General features: G+C 36.7%; 1 protein-coding gene across 2 annotated transcripts in view; it reads right to left on the bottom strand.

Annotated features, from left to right (window-relative positions):
* RAB3GAP1 (RAB3 GTPase activating protein catalytic subunit 1) overlaps positions 1-22775 on the bottom strand; it is a 110632-nt gene that overhangs the window by 7460 nt on the left and 80397 nt on the right. For both annotated transcript variants that reach the window (XM_057551843.1, XM_057551844.1), the window contains exons 18-19: positions 16702-16839; positions 12472-12699 (exon numbers count right to left, since the gene is read on the bottom strand). In XM_057551843.1, coding sequence (XP_057407826.1) covers positions 12472-12699; positions 16702-16839 — 366 coding nt within the window. The remainder of the gene's footprint in view (positions 1-12471; positions 12700-16701; positions 16840-22775) is intronic.

Below are 22775 nucleotides of genomic sequence, written 5' to 3'. Positions count from 1 at the left end.
TTAAAACAGACTGTGATAGGCAATGAAACAATACAACAATGTGGAATGGAAGAGATCGTGGGGCAAGTGAAATGAACCACCACCAGCCACAATAAAGGCTGGTCTTCATGCAAAGAAGGTGATGTTGTGTATATGGTGGGACTGGAAGGGAGTCCTCTATTATGAGCTCCTTCCAGAAAACCATATGATTAATTCCAACAAGTACTGCTCCCAATCAGACCAACTGAAAGCAGCACTCAATGAAAAGCATCCAGAATTAGTCAACAGTAAATGCATAATCTTCCATGAGGATAATGCAAGACCACATGTTTCTTTGATGACGAGGCAAAAACAGTTACAGCTTGGCTGGGAAGTTCTGATTCATCCGTTGTATTCACCAGGCATTGCACCTTCGGATTTCCATTTATTTCGGTCTTTACAAAATTCTCTTAATGGAAAAAATTTCAATTCCCTGGAAGACTGTAAAAGGCACCTGGAACAGTTCTTTGCTCAAAAAGATAAACCGAAGGCACTTTTTGGCCAACCCGATAAAAGAGTACCACTGAACTGACATCTGTAACAAGGGCAGAGATGAGCTCTCTTCTCTTAGTACCTACCGCTGCTCATTCAGGTAAGTAGCTACTACTCCCAAAGGTAAGAATAATGTTACTGAAAACATCTAAGAACTTCAGTCCTTAATAATGGTGAATACTCTCATAATTTTTTTTCCTACTTCCATATGTAATACATGCAAATTAGGAAAATACAAAGAAAATTAAAACCACCTGCAAATTATACCACCTAGAATAATAATTGTTAGTGGTGGAGCATTTTCATTCCAGGATTTTTTAAGATTTTGAATATACATAATATATTAAGTGAACTAATATTAAGTATGTAAAATACTGTTTTGTAACCTGCATTCCTCAGTTAAGATTTCTAAACATCGCTAGTGACCTTCCTCTAAATTTTTTGGTTTTATTATTTTTTCCAAAATGGAAATTGTTTTATTATTTTTCTAATTTAAAAAACACACAGAAAAGTATATATAACACTTGGACCCTACCTTTAAGCTCTTTATTCAACAGCAGTAAAGACAAAAGAAATATAATCTCAAAATGTGAGCCTGGCTGATAAATGCTCACAGATCTCAAAAGTACATAAGTAAATGCAAAGAAGTATAATGCAAAAGTTCTCTAGAAATCCTACTTCCTAAGGAACAACACAGTTTTGTGTTTTTCTTCTCAGACTTACTTCTATAAACACAAAGATACAGATGCATATGCAATTTCTTAACAAAAACTCATACACAATTTCGTAACTTGCTTTGCTCATTTAATGATTGATGATTTAAAATTATTTGCCTTGGAGGGTTTTGCATTTTGAAACGTTTTTAAAATTAAAAAACTTTTTAAAAATACACATACCAGAGTATTTTATAAATACAGAAAACACAAACACTCGTTTATACACCAACGAGCTTAAGAAACAGATCACCAGTACTTTCCAAGTCCCCCTTGTGCCCTCCCTGATCAAGACTCCCTCCCTCACGAAACTACTAATCATTCTTTCGTTTTTCTTCATAGCTGTCTCACATATGTACATAGCCCTAAACAATGTGTTGCTTAGTTTTGTCTGGTTTTAATTCTTCGTATAAATGGATTGTTTCTGGTTATGCTCCTCAGTGACATGTTTTTCATTCAGCATTGTTTCTGAGATGCATAGATGTTAATACTGATACATGCTATAGTCTATTCATTTTCACTGCTGTATTAAAATGCCCCCCCCATTTTTTGCTATTAAAATAATGTTCCTGTCACATTATTTCATATGTTTGTGGTGCACATGTAGAGGAATTTCTTCAGGCTATCTAAAAATAGACAATGCCAAATTATTATTTTTCAAATACTGAAGTCATATTCCAAATTATTTTACCAAGTATTTGAACAGATTTACATTCTTACATAGAGTAACGAGTTCCCACTGTTGAACATCCTTGTTAACACTATTCCAAATGCTGTTTTCCTTAACTTACAGAAAAACAAATTTCCAAGAATACAAAATATTTGTACACCCTTTGCCTACATTGATTTGCTAACCTTTTACCTCATCTCTTTTATTACATGTATCTCTCCTCCTGTGTAGGTGCATACAATATATACACACATACATTTTTTTCTGAATAATCTGAGATCAAGTTCCATATACGATGTCCCTTTATCTCCAAATATCTGTATTTCCTAAAATTAAGAACGTAATTAAACTAAATTAACACTGATTAAATACTTTTAATCTAAGCTAGTATCCTTAGTACAACTTTGTCAATTGACTGAAAAATGTCTTTTATAACCTTTTCCCACCACCACACGGGAGCCAGTTAAGGGTCATGCATTGGCTTTAGTCATCACACCTCTTTAATCTCAATGCATCTGGAAGTTTCCCAGTCTCTCTTTTGTAACACTGACGTTTTGAGTATAGTCATTCTCCCTTTTTTGGTGAACTAAATTCCATACTTTATTCCTGTTCCCTTAGTTTTAAGAAATTGAGCTATAATTTACATACCATAAAATTCACTGCTTCAAAATGTACATTTCTGTGGTTTTTAGCCTATTTGCAAGGTTATGCAACAATCACCACTATCTAAGTCCAGAACATTTTCATTACCCCAAAAAGAAACCCAGTGGCCAAAAGCAGTCACTACCCCCAATCCCCCAGCAACTACTAAACTAACTTTCCTTCACCGTGGACTTGCCTATTCTGGATAATCCATGTAAATGGAACCATGTAATATGTGGCCTTCTGTTTCTGGCTTCTTTCACTTAGCATAATGCTTTCAAGGTTCATCCGTGTTACAACATATATCAGAACTCCATTCATTTTTATGGCTGAGTAATATTCCATTGTATGGATATACAACATTTTGCTTATCTATTCATCAGTTAATAGACATTTGGATTAGTTTCACTTTGGGGCTATTATGAATAATGAGGCTCTCAATATTTGTATACAAAGTTTCCCTAGTTTTTATCTAATGTCCCTTTCCTATTCCAGGATCCCATCCAGGATATCACATTATATTTAGTAGTAATGTTTCTAGGCTCCCCTTGGATGTGACAGTTTCTCAGACTTTCTTGTTTTTACTGGCCTTAGACAGCTTTGAGGAATTCTAGTCTGGTATTTTGTAAAAAGTCCCTCAATTATGACTTACTTGCCATTTTTCTGATAATTAAACTGCGGTTATATGTTTTGGGGAGGAAGACCAAAGAGGCAGAGTGCCATTTTCATCATATCATATCAAGCTGTGACTTCCTATCCCTGTCGTCACCCTTGCTCAGCTGGCTACGGTGGCGTCTGTCAGGTGTCTGCACTGTACAGCCACTCGTTTCCCCTCCACTGCACACTGTGCTACAGAGGGAAGTCACGGTGCACAGCCCACACTTACGGAGTGCAGAGGTGTGCTCCACTTCCTTGATGGCAGAGTAGACTTAGAGTTCTTCTGCACGGGAGATTGGTCTCTCCTCTCCAATTTATTCCATGATTTCTTTATATCGCTCGAGACTCAAGGATATTTATATTTTGATTATAATCCAATACTATTTTATTATTGCTCAAATTGTTCCAGTGTTGGCCATTGGGTAATCTTTCAGTTGGTTCCTATGTTCCTTTAATCTTCTCCCACAGTTGTAATTTTTTTTTTAGCTCTTTTTAAAACAGAGTGTTTCTCATTTGGGGTTTCTCTAATGTTTCCTCATTATTAGATGCAGATTATGCACTCTTGGACCAAACAGTACATAAGTGATGTTGGACCCTTCAGATTATCACATCTCAATGCAGACAATCTGCCCCTTATTGGTGATATTCATTTTGATCATTCAGTCAAGGTATTGTCCCATTTCTCCAGTGCATACTTATTATTTATTCCCTTGCAATTCAGAAGTATAATCTGTAAAGAGCCACTTTAAAACCATGCAAGTATGACACTCTTCACCCAAATTTCCACCTAGACTTAATATCCATTGATGATTCTTACCTGAACCAGTTACTATAAATATGGTTGTAAAATGAAGTTTCCAACTCCAACGTATCCTCTATATTTATCATTCATCTTTGTGCTGAAATGCCCTCCCTTCTCTCCCATTTCTTTATTTATCTACATATTATCAATGTGGACCCATGGGTTATGATTTCTATCCAATGGTTTATAATTCATTACTGTCCTTATCTGGCACTCAAATTGTCCAGATTTGGCCAGTAAGAGCCCCTTCAACCTAGCTACTTACGAAATGCCCCCATCTTTTTAAAAAACACTTCCTTATTTTCTGGCAACACATGATCTTCCATACATCTTACACCTTCCCTGCCCCAATCCTGAAATCAGCCATTTCTCTGAAGAAAGCATGGTTCCTTTTCATAAGGAATGTCCTAGAAATCAAAATATATGTGCTCACTGCTACCAGGATGTCACTGCTTCTAGATCCCTACAGAATCGAGCTAGGAAATGTATGCTTATATATATACATATGTACATACCCACATACCTATCCGTATTTTAGAAACCTATGCATCCACACCAATACCTCCAATTCCAATCACTGCCACTGGGTCTTCTTTGCCTTCCTTAATTCCATGTTTGCATCTCACTTCCAGAATGAGAATTCTGGCTCCCAACGATACCAAATTACTCATTTGCTCAAACAATAATCCATCTACAAGTTTCAGAACTGCTTACCCATATCACTATAAAAAACAAACCTAGAAAGTACGAGTTTAAGATTTGTTTCCTGTGGTCTCCCGCCACCCACCACACCTGAGGGTATACAGTCAAACATATCTTTTGTCCATAAATTACCCGAATTAGATTTTTCCTCCCACTCCATCCCCCTTTTCAGTGTAGATGTTATTCGTTTGAAATACAGCTAGTTTACCTCAGCTTGCTTTCAGTCTCAGGTTATTTCCCCTCTTTCTATTCTTCTTAAGTTTTGAATGTAGACCATTACATTTTTCCAGAGTCAAATATATACAGAAAGCACACTCTTTTCTAAGTGTCACCCCCCCTCCCATATTCCTTACACTCCATCTTTCCCTCCCCCTCCCAACCATTCTGGGCAACTAATTTCAGTGTTTTCTGGTTTATCCTTACTGAGTTTCTTTTTGTAAACATAAATAGATATATGTTTTCTTAATTGCCCCCCCCCGTTTTTTTAAACACAAAATGAAGCTATACTCTTTTATACTTTTATACTCTTTTATACTTTTCTTTACTATACTCCTTTATACTCTTATACTTTACTTTTATACACTTTTATACTTCTCTCTTAAAAACATATCCTAGAAACTGGTTTCTATCAGTTAATAAAGGTTTTTCTCATTTTTTTTTTCTTTTAAACCGCTACATAGTACTCAGTTATGTAGATGAACCAGTTTATTCCACAAAGCTCCTAAGTTTGGGCATGTAGATAGTTTCCAGTATTTTGTAATTGCAAGTAATGCAGCAATGAATAACTTAATGCATCTGTATTTTTGTTCTGTTGAAAGTATTAGGGTAAATTCCTAGAAATGGGATTGCTTATAGGTGAAAGGGTAAATGCATATGTAAATTTTGTTAAATACTGCCAAATTCCCCTCCACAGGGGCTTGTTCCATCTAGCCTCTTACCAGTACTGTATGAGAGGGCCTGGTGCCTCATGGCCTCACTGAGTATTTATCAAGCTTTTGAATTTTTGCCAATCTGATTGTGAGAAATGGTTATCTCAGTACAGTTTTAATTTGCATTTCTCTTATTATGAATGAAGTTGAACATCTTTTGATAGGTTTATGGGTAATTATCCTTTTCATGGTGAGTTCTCTACTCATATCTCCTGACCATTTTTCTATAGTATTTTGGCCCTTTATCTGCAATACATATTCTCCCAGTTTACAAATATTTCTCTCAGTTTATCATTTGTCTTTTGAATTTACTTTTCTTTTTGTCATGCAAGAGTTTTTTTTTTTAACAAATTCTATCAATCATATTTTTAACTGCATCTGGGTTTTGACTCCTTTCTCTAAATTCAGGTTATGGAGGAATTCACCCATGTTTTCTTCTAATGCTCCTACAGCTTCATCTTCAGTCCATTCTTGTCTATGGTATATGAGAGAGATCTAATTTATCTTTTTCCAAAAGGTTATTCTGTTACCTCAAGACCATTTATTAAAAAGGCCATCTATACCCCAGTGACTGAGATGCCATCTTCATCATATACTAGATTTCCACATGTAGTTACGGACTTTCCATTCTGTTTCACTGAGCTGTCTATTTATGCGCCAGTATCACATTATCTAAATAGTGAGGCTTTGTACTGTGCTTTAAAATCTGGTTGGGTTAGTTGCCGCCCTTTCCCTCCCTTCCCCCATAGCTCTTTCTTTTCAACCTGTTCTTAGCTATTCCTGCATGTGCTTTTTAAACAATTCACCCACTTAAAGTGTACAATTCAATGGTTTTAGGTATATTTACAGAGTTGTACAACCAAAAACCACAATCAATTTTATAACATTTCCATCACCCCAAAAAGAAATCCATTAACCTCTACTCTCCAAACCCCTGAGTCCTAACTTGCATTTTTATTTCTCCATATGAACTTTAGTACCACCTTGTCTGGCTCCATAATAAAGCCTTTTAGTGTTTTTATTGGGATTGCACTAAATTTATAAATTGATTTAGGTAGAACTGACCTTAATGATATTGAGACTTCCTAAACAGGAACAAGGGGTATCTTTCTATTTGTTCAACTGTGTTTTTCAGGAGCGTTTTGTTTTCTTTATTCAGATTTCAAAGATTTCTTGTTAAAGTTTATTCCCAAGTATTTTAATGGCTTTTTTTCTTCTTATAGTGAAAAGATAATGACATTTACATCTTCAGAATGGCTATTATTTGTGTACATGAGTGCTACTAGTTGTATATTAACTTTATATCCTGCTACCTTGCTGAATTCTTTCGCTTAAATTAGTTTTAACAATGATTCTTTAGATTTTTTTCCAGTATACTGCCACATAATCTGCAAAGTTTTTTTCTTTTTAGCTCCTATGCCTCTGCTTTATAATGATACAATTTTCTACTTAGACTTGTTAATCCAGTCAGTTATACTGTATAAATAGAGTTCCAAATAATCATCCTTGCATTCAATCAACATGTGTTATTTTCTTAAAGTGGTAATAGAGTCTGTTCACTTAGCATTTTTTTTTATTTGTAATTATTTTGTCTTTTTTTTCTCCCCTCATTCCCTCACCTCCCCCACCCCTATAATTCTAAGCTTTGTGAGGTCAAGGAACTTCTACATTGTTTACCATTAGATGCCCAGTGCCTCCCCCAGTACTTCATACATGACAGATACCATAAATTATTTGTTGAATAATTACATAAATTGGTCTTGAATACTGAAAATCTAATTTCATCACTTCAACGCTTAAGAATTCTTCAGTGACTCCTCCAGACAGGAGATAAAATAAATCCAGAATCCTTGTTTTAGCTTTAAACAAATAAACAAAAAAGTAAGTCATCTGGTTACTCCAGGTTATTTTCCTAACTAGTAGTTCACTGCTTCCTCTGCCCTCTCCCTGCAAGGAGGGGACATTTCAATCATCATAAACGACTTGCAGTTATTCACAAGTGTCATATTCGTTCACCTCTTTCCTCATAACCAGCAATAGTAAGTGCAGGAATCACACTCAGGTAGCATTTTTGCTTTCAATTTCTTATTACTGGTCTGTAACTTTTTTTTAATATGCTGTCTCCATCAGGTTTAGGTACATTGTTATAGTTACTTCATAAAAAGACTGGAAATTTTCCTTCAATTACTATGCATTGAAACAATTTGTGCAGCATTGGAACTACATGGTCTCTCAGCATTTAGCTGTATTCCCCTGTGAAATCATCTAGGCCTGGTGCTTTTTTACAGGGCTATTCCTTGGTAACTGTTTCTATTTCTTCTTTGGAAACTGATCTGTTTATATATACTTTCTGTCTTTACTGGGGTCAGTTTTAGTACACTGCATTTTCCTAAGAATTCATCCATTTCATCTCAGTTTTCAAATTTTCAGTATGTTTAAAAAGTATTTCCTCTGAATCAATAGTTATTTGCCCTTTCCATCATTTCTTATTTTGCATATGCATGCTCTTCCCTTTCTTTTGTGATTAAGGTAGCTAACGGCTTATCTACTTTTTTTTTTTAATCAGATTTATTAATTTGATTTTTCTGTTCTCTACCTCACTGTTATCTGCTTTTTATCTTTATGACTGCCTTTCCTTAATTTTCTTCTGGTTTTACTCTGTTGTTCTTTTCCTATGTTTTTGAGTTAGGAATTTATTAATCCAATAATTTTCATTCTTTTGCTTTTTTTAGTAATTTTTTAAATAAATTTATTATTTGTTTATTTATTTTTGGCTACATTGGGTCTTCGTTGCTGTGCGTGGGCTTTCTCTAGTTGCAGTGTACAGGCTTCTCATTGCGGTGGCTTCTCTTGCTGCGGAGCACAGGCTCTAGGTGCATGGGCTTCAGTAGTTGTGGCTCGTGGGCTCTAGAGTGCAGGCTCAGTAGGTGTGGCACATGGGCATGCTCCGCAGCATGTGGGATCTTCCTGGACCAGAGATTGAACCCTTGTCCCCTGCATTGGCAGGCGGATTCTTAACCACTGCGCCACCTCTTTCGCTTTTTCTTGATGTAGGTATTTAGGGCTATGGATTTTCCTTTGATGTCTTCTTAAATATATCCTATAGGCTCTGATATGCAGTATTTTCATCATCATTATTTTTCAGGAATTCTATAGTTCCTCTTTGTATTTCCCCTTTCACCTAAGTGCTGGAAGGCCTAGGGTTTTTAATTTTTAATTACTACTTTTATTGCAGAGATCAGAGTATTGGTCTTATTGCCACTATGAAACCCACTGATGTTTTCTTTGTGCCCTAATATACTATCAGTTTTTTGGGTTTTTTTTTTAATATAAATTTTTTTTTTGGCTGCATTGGGTCTTCGTTGCTGCGCGCGGGCTTTCTCTAGTTGCGGTGAGCTGGGGCTACTCTTTGTTATGGTGCATAGGCGTCTCACTGAGGTGGCTTCTCTTGTTGCGGAGCATGGGCTCTAGGTGCGCGGGCTTCAGTAGTTGTGGCACGCGGGCTCAGTAGTTGTGGCTCGTGGGCTCTAGAGCTCAGGCTCAGTAGTTGTGGTGCACGGGCTTAGTTGCTCTGTGGCATGTGGTATCTTCCCGGACCAGGGCTTGAACCCATGTCCGCTGCATTGGCAGGTGGATTCTTAACCACTGCGCCACCAGGGAAGTCCCTACTATCAGTTTTTGTGAATGTTCCATGTGTGCTTGAAAAGAAAGTACAGTTTCTATTATCAAGGTATAGTGTTTGAGATACATCTAAAAGATCAACCTTATTATCTTGTTCAGATATTTTCTTAGTTTTGTTTACCTGTCTTGTATTAAGAGTGTGTTAAAAGTCCTCTGTTATTAGTGTGTTTTGATCTATTTCTTTTTGCATCTCCCATGGTTTCTGTTTTATACAAATGGTTACCGTGTTATCTAGTACATAAACATTAACAAGTGTATATCCTCACTGTGAAATATCACTTTTAGACTATAAAGCATCCTTGTGTATCTCATTTAATGCTTTTCTGCTTTAATTCTATTTTCTTTGGCATCAGGATTAAAATTCCTGCTTTCTTAATGTTTTCATTTACCTGGTAAATCTCTGTCCATTGTTTACTTTGTAGCCTTTCTGAATCACAGAATACCTTGTTTACAGCAGAGAGTTGGGTTTTATATGACTATCTTATACTGTAATTACTCTGCATGTGATATGATTTTTATTATGTGTGTTACTCTATTTGGTGTGTGTTCTTTGCTTTTGAATAATTTTTCCATTGTACTTAGGAAGGTTTATATTTTTATTCTAGTAGATATCCTTGCATTAATAACCTTTTATGCTGCCCTTAATTCCCTTATATCTTTAACTATTTTATGAACTGGTCTGATAATTTTAAATGGTATCCTTTGCTTACCACTTATATCTATGTAACAGTCAATGACTTGATTCTACTTTCCTCCTCCTCTCTTTTTCCATCCCAACTTTTTTAGCTGCATTCTCTCTACTTTGCCCTAATATACAGTTTTTACATATTCTTCTTCTACCCATGTCCCTATCTAGTTTTAGTCTTAGCTCTAACATTAAGTAAATGAAATTCTCACCCATAAGCCCTTTGCCAAAGTTTCCCTAGTCATCTCGTGGTTGGGTAAGTTCATCCTCCTATACTATACTGTTCAGTAAGGCAGCCACTAGCCAAATGCAGCCATTTAGAAATCCAGTTCCTGTGTTATATGAGCCACATTTCAAGTGCTCATTAAAGCCACATATGGCCAGGGGCTACCATTTTGGACAGCATAGCTATAACCATTCTGAACACTGCAGGAAGTTCTACTGGACAGGGGCAGCTGTAGTGGACTCCTCAGGAAGAGCACATGTATACAGTTATATGGGCAAAAACTCAGAGAAAACATTTTTTATAGCCTTGACTGCCTGGACATCTTGGTGGAATGTAAAATCTTTAGTGTGTATTTTTTGCTTATATTTCTTGAAAACTCTGCTCCACACTGCTCTGCTGTTGAGAAATCTGACAACTCTCTCATTCTCTTTCCCTTGTAAATTATTTTCATGTTTTTGCCTGCAGGGTCTGAGTTTTTTGTTTTTGTTTTTTAAATATTTAAGGTCTAGTAGTATTACAGTGATATAATTTGGAGTTCACTACTCCTAGTCAATTTTACCCTGCACCCAGTGAGCCCTTTCAATGTGTAAATTTGGGTTTTCTTTCATTACCAGAAAGTTTTCTTAAATTGCAGTTTTAAGTATTAGTTCTGTTCTAGTGCTTTGATTTTTCTGCTTCAAGGACTCTGATAAAATGAGTATTATTCCTACTTTTCCTGTCTTTCATTTTTACTGTTTTCTCCCCAGTCCCTTTACTCCTTTACCTCATTTTCTTTCTCTTGGCTATTTTGCTGCTTTTCCTCAGTGCCTTTTATTAAATTTAAATATGAACCTATTCTTCTGTGGGTGCCATGTAATTTAGTCTTTGGTTTTGATATGGTTGTCTTTTTCTTCTACTTCTATCCTGAGTTAAATCAACAGTAGTGTCATTTCTTTGTGGGGTTTGGATTCATTTGTGCTTTTGTTTTTAGTATTTTTAATTAAACATGATTTTTCATATCCCCCATGCTTGTTTGAGAATATTTGATTCAGTTTGGACTGGTATGTTACAATTTTCTTCTGCTTTGTGGTCAGTTTTCTGGGAAATGTTTTTATTAGCTGAAATGATCCAATTTGTGCTTTCCATTTTTTATAGTAGTTTTATATAGATGTGGTCTGCTCTTTACTATTATTGGTCATGTCACAGTTCGAAAGTGCCCTCTTCTGCATAATTTCTTTAATGGATGGCGGGAGATGAGGGAGGTTGATATGTCTTATTTCTCTTTCATTCCTACAGAATCCTTAATTTTCCCCTTGTTTCCTTCTTTCCCATCAATGCTTTATCTCTAAGGGGTATATCATTCCTACTTACCTACCTGGTTCTTCCTAAGGCAGAGTCTCTCTGAGTGTCCACTTCTGGTCCTGCTTACTGTCAAGCCACTTCCCTGTAGCCAGTGCTGTTAACTCTCAAGTCCTACCTGTGTTGAGTATTTTGGCACTTAGTGTTAGGAGCAATCTTTCTGGAGTGACTATGCTGCATTCAAGCCTTCTGTATCCCTCAGCATTTCTTCTTAAGACTCCCTATCCATACTCTCTACACCCACAGGTTTACAACAGTGGGAAGTCCACTGGAATCTGGCTTATTTCTCTACTTACTTAGTTAATTCAAAGATCACGGTAATCTCTAACTGTAGTAATGCTGACAGCATGGATTTCTGTACTCTACTTAATTTCATGGGGTTTTTTGGGAGTTGGGTGGGTGGAAGGGTATGTGGGACAACTTGATATCAGGTGGCTGCCAATATTCTCCAGAACTCCAAATTTTATTTTTAATAATTGCAAAGTAGTTACTAAATGATTATATCATAATTTATTAAACAAAGCCTTATTTTTGGAAATGTTGGTTGTATCTACTTTTTCACTACGAAACTTTTTGAACATCATTCTTGAACACTGATCTTTATGTATTTCTCAGTATTCCTTTAATACATTTTTTTGGCAGTAGAACTGCTAGGTCAAAAGACATGATCATTCTTAAGGCTTTTGACATATGCTGTGAGATGGTCCAATGGTAAACATTCTATGTAAAATATGTATGTCTTATTCTTTGGACTACCTGTAACCAGTTCTAAAACCTTAAATGTGAATATTCAATATGTAAAAGGTTCATTACATTTCAATGCTTTGCTTCTCAAGTATGTCCAAAGCTTTCATATCTACCATAGTTTTTAAAATACTAGAAACAACAATTAGCAGTATACCCAAATGTCAGTTACCTTTTCTGCTTCCCGTGTATCATCAAAGAGTCTCCTTTGCCTTCTAGCGGGAATTGGCTTAGCTGTTTCCCAGGCTTCTACCCACATATTGCTTGGAATCTTCATTCGGGCGCTCAGTTCTCCTTTCAGAACCATGTTGCCCTTTTCATCAATCACTTCCTCTTCAATATAATCCCGGGGTGAGTACCACCTCACAAAATCTTCCAGAAAACAACCTGGATTAGCTGCCTAAACAGACAAAAAATTCAGCAGGATCAAATAAAAATCAACAGTTACTGATAAACCTGTTTTCAAAAATCATACTTTCAAAAAAAGGATAGAGACTAATCTCTATAAAAAGACTAATCTTAGGCTTCCCTGGTGGCGCAGTGGTTGAGAGTCTGCCTGCCAATGCAGGGGACACGGGTTCGAGCCCTGGCCCGGGAAGATGCCACATGCGGCGGAGCAACTAAGCCCATGTGCCACAACTACTGAGCCTGCGCTCTAGAGCCTGTGAGTCACAGTGACTGAAGCCCAAGTGCCCTAGAGCCCATGCTCTGCAACAAGAGAGGCCATGGCAGTGAGAGGCCTGCGCACTGCAAAGGAGAGGGGCCCCCGCTCGCCGCAACTGGAGAGAGCCTGCGCACAGCAACGAAGACCCAATGCAGCCAAAAATAAATAAATAAATAAATTTATTAAAAAAAAAAAAGAAGACTAATCTTTACAAAATCTAGTATGTGACTTGAGTTACAGTGTCACCTTTAAATCAGGTCAAATGTTAAAGCACCAAAAGTACTTTATTTTTGCTGTCCCCATTTTATAGAAAAAACATTTTCACTTGATGAATTTGGAAATAAAAATTTGACGTAAAGTGAAAATAAATCTCAGACTATAAGTTATATAAGTTAATTTAAAATTATAGCATAACTACTCAATACTTAGAAAAGTATCAATAAGCTCAAGTCAAGTAAATTAAATAATACACAACATGATCAGAATAATAACCCAATGATGGAAAAGTTCTGCTCTTTTTTTCCTCGATAAGTCAATACTGATACTGCAATAAATATCAGCTAACCTCAAAAATGTTCTATTCAGCCATCAAATTATCATGCTTTATATAACAAGTTACCATTACATAAACTGCTTTTGTGCCATTAAGGAATTGGAATTAAAATCATTGTTTTTCAGTTTTATTTAGTGGATAATTCTATAGAATTAACAATGATGCATGTCAAAATCCTTTACGTACTTCTACATTCAAGCCTGAAAAAAAAGGGAGAGGCTTTACAGTGTTAGTGGTAAGGCATGGAGGTCTTTTTGCAAGTGCCCAGTAATATATTAGTAGAGTATTAAGGATGGGCATATATATATCATCCCCTTAATATTCAAAGGATATGTGTACACACATTAAACACATACCTTTTTGGTTATAATTCTCTACCACAACATATTCATCCTGCTATGAGTACTATATTTACTTGCCTGAAACAGTAAGTGATGTAAGCATTACTAAAAAGTGTTAAGCATATGGTCATTTTCTTTCTTTTTAAATTAAATTAACCTCACACCAAAATGAAAACCAACATGATGAGAATGGTTAGTCTTAAATTTGAAGAGCAAAACTGCCAACTTCTCCTTATTGAGCTTACTGGCTGCCAGTATAATCATCCCCACCAATTTAGGAAATCCCCAAAGGGGTGAGAAATCAGAGGAGGGCTCTTAACTGACAGCCAACAGCATAAACCTCTAAGGGCTATGGCATCACAGCAACAAGAAACTGCTGTGAACTGCAGTGGGTCAAGATCACTGCACAATTCAGGATTCATGAACTAAGACTGGATATGAACCAGGCAACGTCACACCCACATGAAAACATCTCAGGGAACTAGAGAGACAGGCCTTGAGTGAAGAGAACGAACCTGAAAAAGAAAACAACACTGAACTCTTGTACTACAGAATGTGTTAAAGAAAGACATTTCACACCAGAATTCTTCCTTCTGGTTGTCCTTACTATACCAGATAGAACATAGCGCTACTAGGAGAGGCTCAAGACTCACTTCAGCTATGGCTTATCTTCTTTCTACTCTTACAGGTATATACTCCAAGGGCATGCTCGAGAACAGGCCCTGTCCTTCTGGAATTGTGCAGTGTAGGTGCCTCAAGTACCTATCAGCATTTATGCAAAGCTCTGGGGACTCTCCCATGGCCTCTAATACCAAGTCATCCCTATACAGAAAGGGAAAGGCAACCGTACCTATTTTAGAGTGACTACGTATTTCCTTAAATATATTATCTGATTCCCACATAGTGGCAGATGTGTAAGTTGGTTATTTGACATATAATCTATTTTCTGGTTAAAACAATGTTATTGAAGAGATTTTTACATTACCCAGGTTAGTCCAAAAGAGTCTAACAAACCACAGTTTTGCTGAAGCACCGTGTTAAAGGAATTATATAGCACCTTACCATGAGGGGCAAAGGTTTCTATGGGAAAAAGCTTTTACAGCTCCAATTTGGAATTTCCTCCTGTACATGCTTCTACAAGGACACTGTAGCAGAACAGGGACAGATGAATATGAAGGCAGTTAAAGGTCAGGTAACAAAATAGCTGCTATGGAGGCTAGTACTTCCCACTGTGCACACACACCCTAAGCCAATTCCCTTCTCTAACTTTCTGATTTAACACATACCCTGAGAGCCAACTGGCTTCTCTTTATCCACTGTACCAACTATCTGTTTTAAAACACATCTCTTTTTCTTGCCTCACAGCAGAATAGAACTCAAAGATTTTCTGTATCTTTCTAATCTCTACTGAAAACATGCAGCTCTTGAGAGGTTTACTGAAGATTTCTTCTTTTAGGAAAGATGGGGGAAACAAGCAGAGAATAAAAAGACTCCCTTTTATTGTCACTCTCTGCTAGCAGCATAGGTTTTCACAGGGTGTTTATGTTGAAATATCAAACTCAGGCTGGCCTACCTAGCACAAAAGCAGGACTGAGTAGGAGCTGTGGAATGAAGAAATGGAGGCCATCACAGGTAGCAGTAGGTTAAGGAAGAAAGTCTGGGCATGGGAGACAGTTCACAGTATCAATAATAGGAAAAGGAAGCCCTGTGGCCCACTGAGCTACCCTTTTTTTTTTTTTTTTTTAATGTACATGGATTTGCCTCTGCTTTCAAAAATAAATAATCCAAAAAGACTTTCTTCATCCCTTGGTTTTTAAATTAATAAGCTAAGTGTCACCATTCTCTGAATCCTTTGTGTTCTAGATACAGGCCTGTATCTAAGCCTAAAATATTCTTCTCCAGGTAGCAAATGCCTATTCATCCTAAACTGTGACTCTTATGAAAAATTTTCCATGACCTCCACTCAGTACAGTCAGTCACCTTTTTGACCTTGCTCTAAGAGAACTCATCACATAGTAATTATTTACATATCTCCTCCCACAACCTCAATAGACTGTAACTGAGGATAAACATTGTACTTCTTAATTACCTAATCACAGTGCCTGTCACAAAGTAGGCAATCAAAGGTTTGCTGAATGAATCAGCCTATGTTAAATCCTAAGGATTTCTAAAAACCTTGCATTAAATTGACTGAACACACCTAAAGGAAGAAAACATCCCAATCCACATATAGCAATGATTCAGTTCTCAACTTCCAACCATTATTCAAAGATTATTCTTTTCAGACTTCCCTGGTGGTGCAGTGGTTAAGAATCCGCCTGCCAATGCAGGGGACACGGGTTTGAGCCCTGGTCTGGGAAGATCCCACATGCCGCAGAGCAACTAAGTCCGTGCACCACAACTACTGAGCCTGCACTCTAGAGCCCGTGCACCACAACTACTGAAGCCCACGCACCTAGAACCCGTGCTCCGCAACAAGAGAAGCCACCGCAATGAGAAGCCCATGCACCGTATCAAAGAGTAGCCCCCGCTCGCCGCAACCAGAGAAAGCCCACGCGTTGCAACGAAGACCCAACGCAGCCAAAAATAAATAAAATAAAATAAATTTATTTTAAAAAAATAGAATCATTAAAAAAAAAAAAGATTGTTCTTTTCTTTTTTAAACTCAAGAAGCAAGTTTGTCTATGACCTTTAGGGGATGGAGGTAGGGTGTTGTAACTACGAATAAAATCTAAACATTTAATAAAAAAAAAAAGACATGCAGGCCTTCACACCACTTTACAGAGTGACTTTCACAGCTTCATCCCAGAATAGCTCAAAATAGACTCTGATAACGTGACCCACCTTAAAAGACTCCATATCTGAGAGCAGACAGGCGCTCTGCATGCGTGCTCGGAGGTGAGCCCCTTCTGCCGATGTACCCAATTTAGCTAGAACCTCCGACTGCTCTTCTAGCAGATCTTCTGTCATAGGTGCTGGTTCCTGCGAAGCACAAAAGGACAAAGCTCGTGAATAGCTTTTTTTAGAGAAAGCAGAACTATAAAAATAGACCAAAGACAACAATTATTTCAGCTATAGCAGTCACAAGATATGTATTTAAAAGAATTCAGAGAAATTTGCCAGTTTTTTGGAACCTACGTGAAAAAGTAACAAGAAGAATAAATATGACTGTCAGCGCACCGCCCCCCACCACCTGCCCGCCAGCCAACAGATAAGATTATCATGTTTCCTTGACCATAGCTAAGAGAGGAACTGGATGCACTGAACATTTTCCTGCCTATTAATGATAAAGAAATGAAGTCCTAAGATATTTTTATGAATGCCACTACTAGTTGCAACAAGGTTTTTATTATACCTAGTAAGAGAAGAAAATTGAAAAGAATTGAACCCCAAATAATTACATTTTATGTTGGAGGAGTAGCTTTGAGTTTATGTTCCAAACACATTCAAACTACCAATTCTCATAAGAAGTTGTTTTTTACTTTGGGGAATCAGAGACATTATATATTTTAATGGTAACCTCAAATAAAACAGCAGCTAAGGCAAATCTAAAGGAAAATACAACTGTAGAATCATTAAGAGAGAGAGAGAAAACATTTCAAAACTGTTCAGAGGGGCTTAGGAAAGTTCTCTGAGAATTGATTCCATTAGATTTTATATTTGAAATATGAAGAACTCAACAACCAGAGACTAACCAAACAAATCTTGCCTGCTTTGTTGTTAAAGCCAGAAAAACATGAACTCCTTTATTCCTAAATAGGATAAGACCTAGCAGAAGTAAGTGTCTTGTCAATAAATAGATTCCTTCTAGATTTCAGGAGCTTACTATAAATCAAGTTTTCTTAGCCTCAGTACTACTGACAGTTTAGACTGGATAATTCTGTCGTGGTGCCTGTTCTATGCATTGCAGGATGTTTAGCAGCATATCTCTGGCCTCTGCGTGCTGTAGTGGTACCACTACTGCCTGTAGTACCACTCCACCTCATGGCAATCAAAAATGCTTCCAGACCTTGCCAAATACCCCTGGGAGGCAAAACACACTCCCCAGTTGAGAACCACTTCCACAGAGATAAATTTTTGCAGATATCTGTCAGAAATAAAGTAGAAGCATGGCAAAGGTATGGCATTCAAAACACAGCAACAAACAAAAGAAAGTAACTTTTTTCTTATATCATTCTCATTTTTGAAACAAACTTACAAGGGCACTTACAAACAGTGCTGGAGAGAATATAAATCTTCCCAGACAACAATCTGAAATCAATACATGGCAAGCATTTATGATGATGCCCTCTGACCCAAGAATTCCACTTCTAGAAATATCACTGTAGTATTATTTATAACAGTGTGAAAATTGGAAAGAATCTGAATGTACAATAACAGAGAAATGGTTTGATATAGGAAAAAATGGGAAGGAACTACTTTAACAGTGATTATCTCTGGATTATGGAATTACGAGCTTTTGTTTTGCTTTCTCTACAATGAAAATGCATCACTTTCTAAGTCTCACACTGATACTTGGGGTTGAATAATAATTGTTAAGACAGTATGACAGACTGGTTAAGAGTTTGGGCTCTAGAAACAACATGCCTGTGTTTGAATCCCAGCTGTATAACCTTGGGCAATTACTCCAGCTTTATGTGACTCACTGTTGTGAAGAATAGATCCTGGCATAAGCTCAAAAAACACTTGCAATTAGAGACAAAATACTTAGGTTGTATTTTAAGTTTTTTACTCTACTTTCCCTATGATATCAAAATTCCTCAGATTCAAAAATAACATGAATCTCCAATGAAGCAGTATACTCAGAAGCAGAGGCCCTCATTATTTCCATTAAAAAGGAACTCCTGTTCATTGTCCTTCAGCCTCCTGAGGGAAGGGAGGAGATACTGAAAGGATACTGACCACCCCTCCCACCTGGGAACTCTGGCCAACTGTAAGTGAACAACATGATCAAGAGGAATACAAGCAGCAAAGAGCATGAGGGCCACACATTCTTACATGTACCATTTCTGAACATGCCCAAAGCTTTCTCATACACATGATCTCATCACTGATCACTGAGAAGTGATCAGGGCATTTTACATGTGGTGAAACTGAATGCAGAGATAGCATCTTGCCCAACATCATCGAAGTGGCAAACTCTCAAGTGGCAAAATGAAGGGAGAATCTAGGACATCCATCTAATGCTGGCTTTGAGAACTATTAGTTTGGATCTAATCCACTAACCTAAGAACTCCTGCTTTAACAGATTCTCTACAAATTTCTCTTCTAGCCCTGGCTCTAAAATGCTGAGTAAAATTCTTAACCCTTTCCTAGCCATAAATTTTAGGTTGGCCTAAGTCTACATGAAAGGAATAAGGGAGTGTATTTAAGTTCTTAGAAGTGGGACCTATATAAAGTCTTATTATTTACTTTTTTTTTTTTTTTTTGGTGAAGTGGCAATGGATTAACAGCACATTTTAAGCTAATTTCTAAAGTTTGAAATTTTAATGGTTTCAACTGGGATCATTTTGAATTCCAAACATTTTCTATAAGTACATATACAGTGGTTATAATTCAAATAAGATTAACTTTAAAGTAAGAAAGTAAAACAGATTAAAAATTTGCCCCGATTTACCTAAAGGTAAGACAAAAGTTAATTTCTGAATACATAAGGTGCATGTTGAGAGAAAAATAAGTTTAAATTATTCCAGATTTGGATTACAAATTTGAATGTGGAAACTAGAGCATCTAAAATAAATGAGGAAGACATAGCATTTTGAAGAAAAATAAAGCTTGAGCTTCCAGAACAACTTCCTCTGACGCTTCATTAACCCAATCAAACCAACATATATGCAACAAGTTCATTAAAAATAGGGAGTACTGTTAATTAAAAGTTGGAAAAAGGGCTTCCCTGGTGGCGCAGTGGTTGAGAGTCTGCCTGCCAATGCAGGGGACACGGGTTCGAGCCCTGGTCTGGGAAGATCCCGCGTGCCGCGGAGCAACTAGGCCCGTGAGCCACAACTGCTGAGCCTGCGCGTCTGGAGCCTGTGCTCCGCAACAAGAGAGGCCGCGACAGTGAGAGGCCCGCGCACCGCGATGAAGAGTGGCCCCCGCTTGCCGCGACTGGAGAGAGCCCTCGCACAGAAACGAAGACAAAAAAAAAAAAAAAAAAAAAGTTGGAAAAAGCACATAAAAAATTAAACTTCACTGAACACTTACATGCCAAATATCTTTAAATATGATACGTAATTTAACCCTGAACAACCCAGAGTAATACAAACTATTATTGGCTTTTAAAGTATTTAATATTTGTTTATTAAATAAATAAATAGGTAGGGTTTTCAAACTGAAGATACATTAGAACAAGACAGAAATACTTTCATTTTTTTCTTGTCAATCACTGATCATATGACAAATTTTTAAAGTTTTTTTTGAAGTATAATCAACATACAATAATTTAAAGGGTACATTTGTTAAGTACATACCCATGAAGCAGTCACTACAATCAAGATTAAAAGCTTCCTTATGCCCATTTTCGGAAAGTCTATCAAAAAGTGGATAAATGAACTGTGCTATATCCATGCTGAGGAACACTACTAAGCAATAAAAATGAATGAACTACTGATACACACAACAACATATATGAATCTCAAAATAATTATGCTAAAAGAATTCACACACACACACAAGAACCATACTGTAATTACATAAAATTTATATAAAATTCTAGAAAATGCAAACTTTTTTTAAGAGAGACAAACAAGGCTCAGAAAGGAAACATAGCCTCTGCTAGCAATACTAGTTAAAAATAAGGGTGGTGCCAGGCTACAAATCTAGCTCTGCTAGATTCCTACATCCCAGTCTACGCCACAAGACCTCAATACGAACTGCATGCACTCCAACAAAATGTGAGAAAATATACACTTGGTTCCTAGCATTAGAATAGTCTGTCCTAGTACTAACAGTCAGTGATGAAGTATCTAAAATATAATTACTTTTAAAATAATATAAAGAAGCAAAAAGATAAGGCCTGTCAAACAAACAAACAAAACTAATGTCATAAATGACAGCCACCTGGCAAAGAAACAATATAAGCATGGAAAAAAAAAGTTAACAGAATCCATGTTTAAAATTATCAAGCAATCATCCCAACATCCCACTGCACAATTATTACAACTGATCAACCCATCTCAAAATATGAAAACTGGTTAAAAAACCTTTTAAGTCAATCCTTGCAGCCTGAGAAGCGATACTAGCCTCTTAGGTCTTATATAAGAAAAAGTCCTCAAAAGAATAATAGCCTAGAGTCTGTCATACAGAGTGAAGTAAGCCAGAAATACCGTATATTAACGCATATATGTGGAATCTAGAAAAACAGTACAGAAGAACCTATTCGTAGGGCAGGAACAGAGACGTAGATGTAGAAAACAGACATGTGGACATGGCGGGGGGGAAGGGGAGGGTGGGACAAAATTGGGAGATTAAGTTTGACATAAATACACCACCATGTGTAAAATAGATAGCTAGTGGGAACCTGGTGTATAGCACAGGGAGCTCAGCTTGGTGCTCTGTGATGGCCTAGATGGGTGGGATGGGTGGGTGGGTGGGGGGGGGGTGGAGGGAGGTCCAAGAGGTAGGGGATATAGGTATACATATAGCTGATTCACTTCATTGTACAGCAAAAACTAACACAACATCGTAAAGCAATTTTACTCCAATTTAAAAAAAAAAAAAAAAGAATAGCCAAAATTTGAGTACTTATTTTGGACTAGACATGGTATCATTCACTTATCATATTTAAAACTCACTACTTCATTTAAAACTCACAACTATCTTATGATTACCTCAATATGCAGGACAAACATTTGATAAAATACAATACCTGATCATGATAAAAACTCTCAGAAACTAGGGATAGGAGAAAATTTCCTTCATATGGTAAATGATACCTACACCAGATACACTCAAAGATTATCACATGCTTTCCTTCTGAGACTGGGAACAAGAGGAGGATGTCCACTGTTCAACACTGTACCTGAGATCCTAGCCAGTACAATAAGAAATGAAAAAGAATTAAAAAGTGTACAGGCCAGAAAATCATAATTCAAACTGTCTATTAACAGATAACATGACTGTGTGTATAGAAAACTCCAAATATACTAGAAACAATAAGTGAATGTAATAAGATTGTTAGATTCAAGGTCAATATACAATAATAAACTTATTTCTACATATCAGGGAAAATGTTTTTAAACGAAATTTTAAAATACCATTTACAATATTTGAAAAATTACAAACAGTATACTTTGACATAAATCTAATAAAAGATATGCAAAACCTCTACATTAAAAACTAAAAAACACTGATGAGGGAAAGTAAAAGGAACATTCAATAAAATGCAAGACATTTCATGGTCACGAGACTCAATATTGTTAAGATATCAATTCTCTCCAATGCAATGCAATGCTAATTCTAAATCTAATTTGATACAATATGAATTAAAATCCCAGCAGGATTATTTTATGTGTGGAAACTGACAGTTTCTCAAATTTACATAAAAAGGAAAAGAAGAGTCAAGATAATCTTGAAGAACAAAGTTAGAAGATTTAAACTACAAGATAGAAAGATTTTTATAAAACTACAGTAATAAGGACAGTACATTACTGGCACAAGGATAAACAAAGAGACTAACAAAATAAATAGTCCAGAAAGAGACCAACACACATACAATCACTTGATTTACAACAAAGATGTCACTGCCACTCCGTGGGAAAAGGCAGGTGTTCTGAATAATGGTGTTGGAACACAACTGTACACCCTTACAGAAAAAAGAGAATCTTAATCTCTTCCACACACCAAACACAGTCAATCTGAGGTGGATCACAAACATAAATGTGATAGGTAAAACCATAAAGCTTCCAGAAGGAAACACAAGA

The sequence above is a fragment of the Balaenoptera acutorostrata genome, chromosome 8 (genome assembly GCF_949987535.1).
Source record: "Balaenoptera acutorostrata chromosome 8, mBalAcu1.1, whole genome shotgun sequence".
Classification (NCBI taxonomy): domain Eukaryota; kingdom Metazoa; phylum Chordata; class Mammalia; order Artiodactyla; family Balaenopteridae; genus Balaenoptera; species Balaenoptera acutorostrata.
This window is presented reverse-complemented; position numbering and strand designations above follow the sequence as displayed.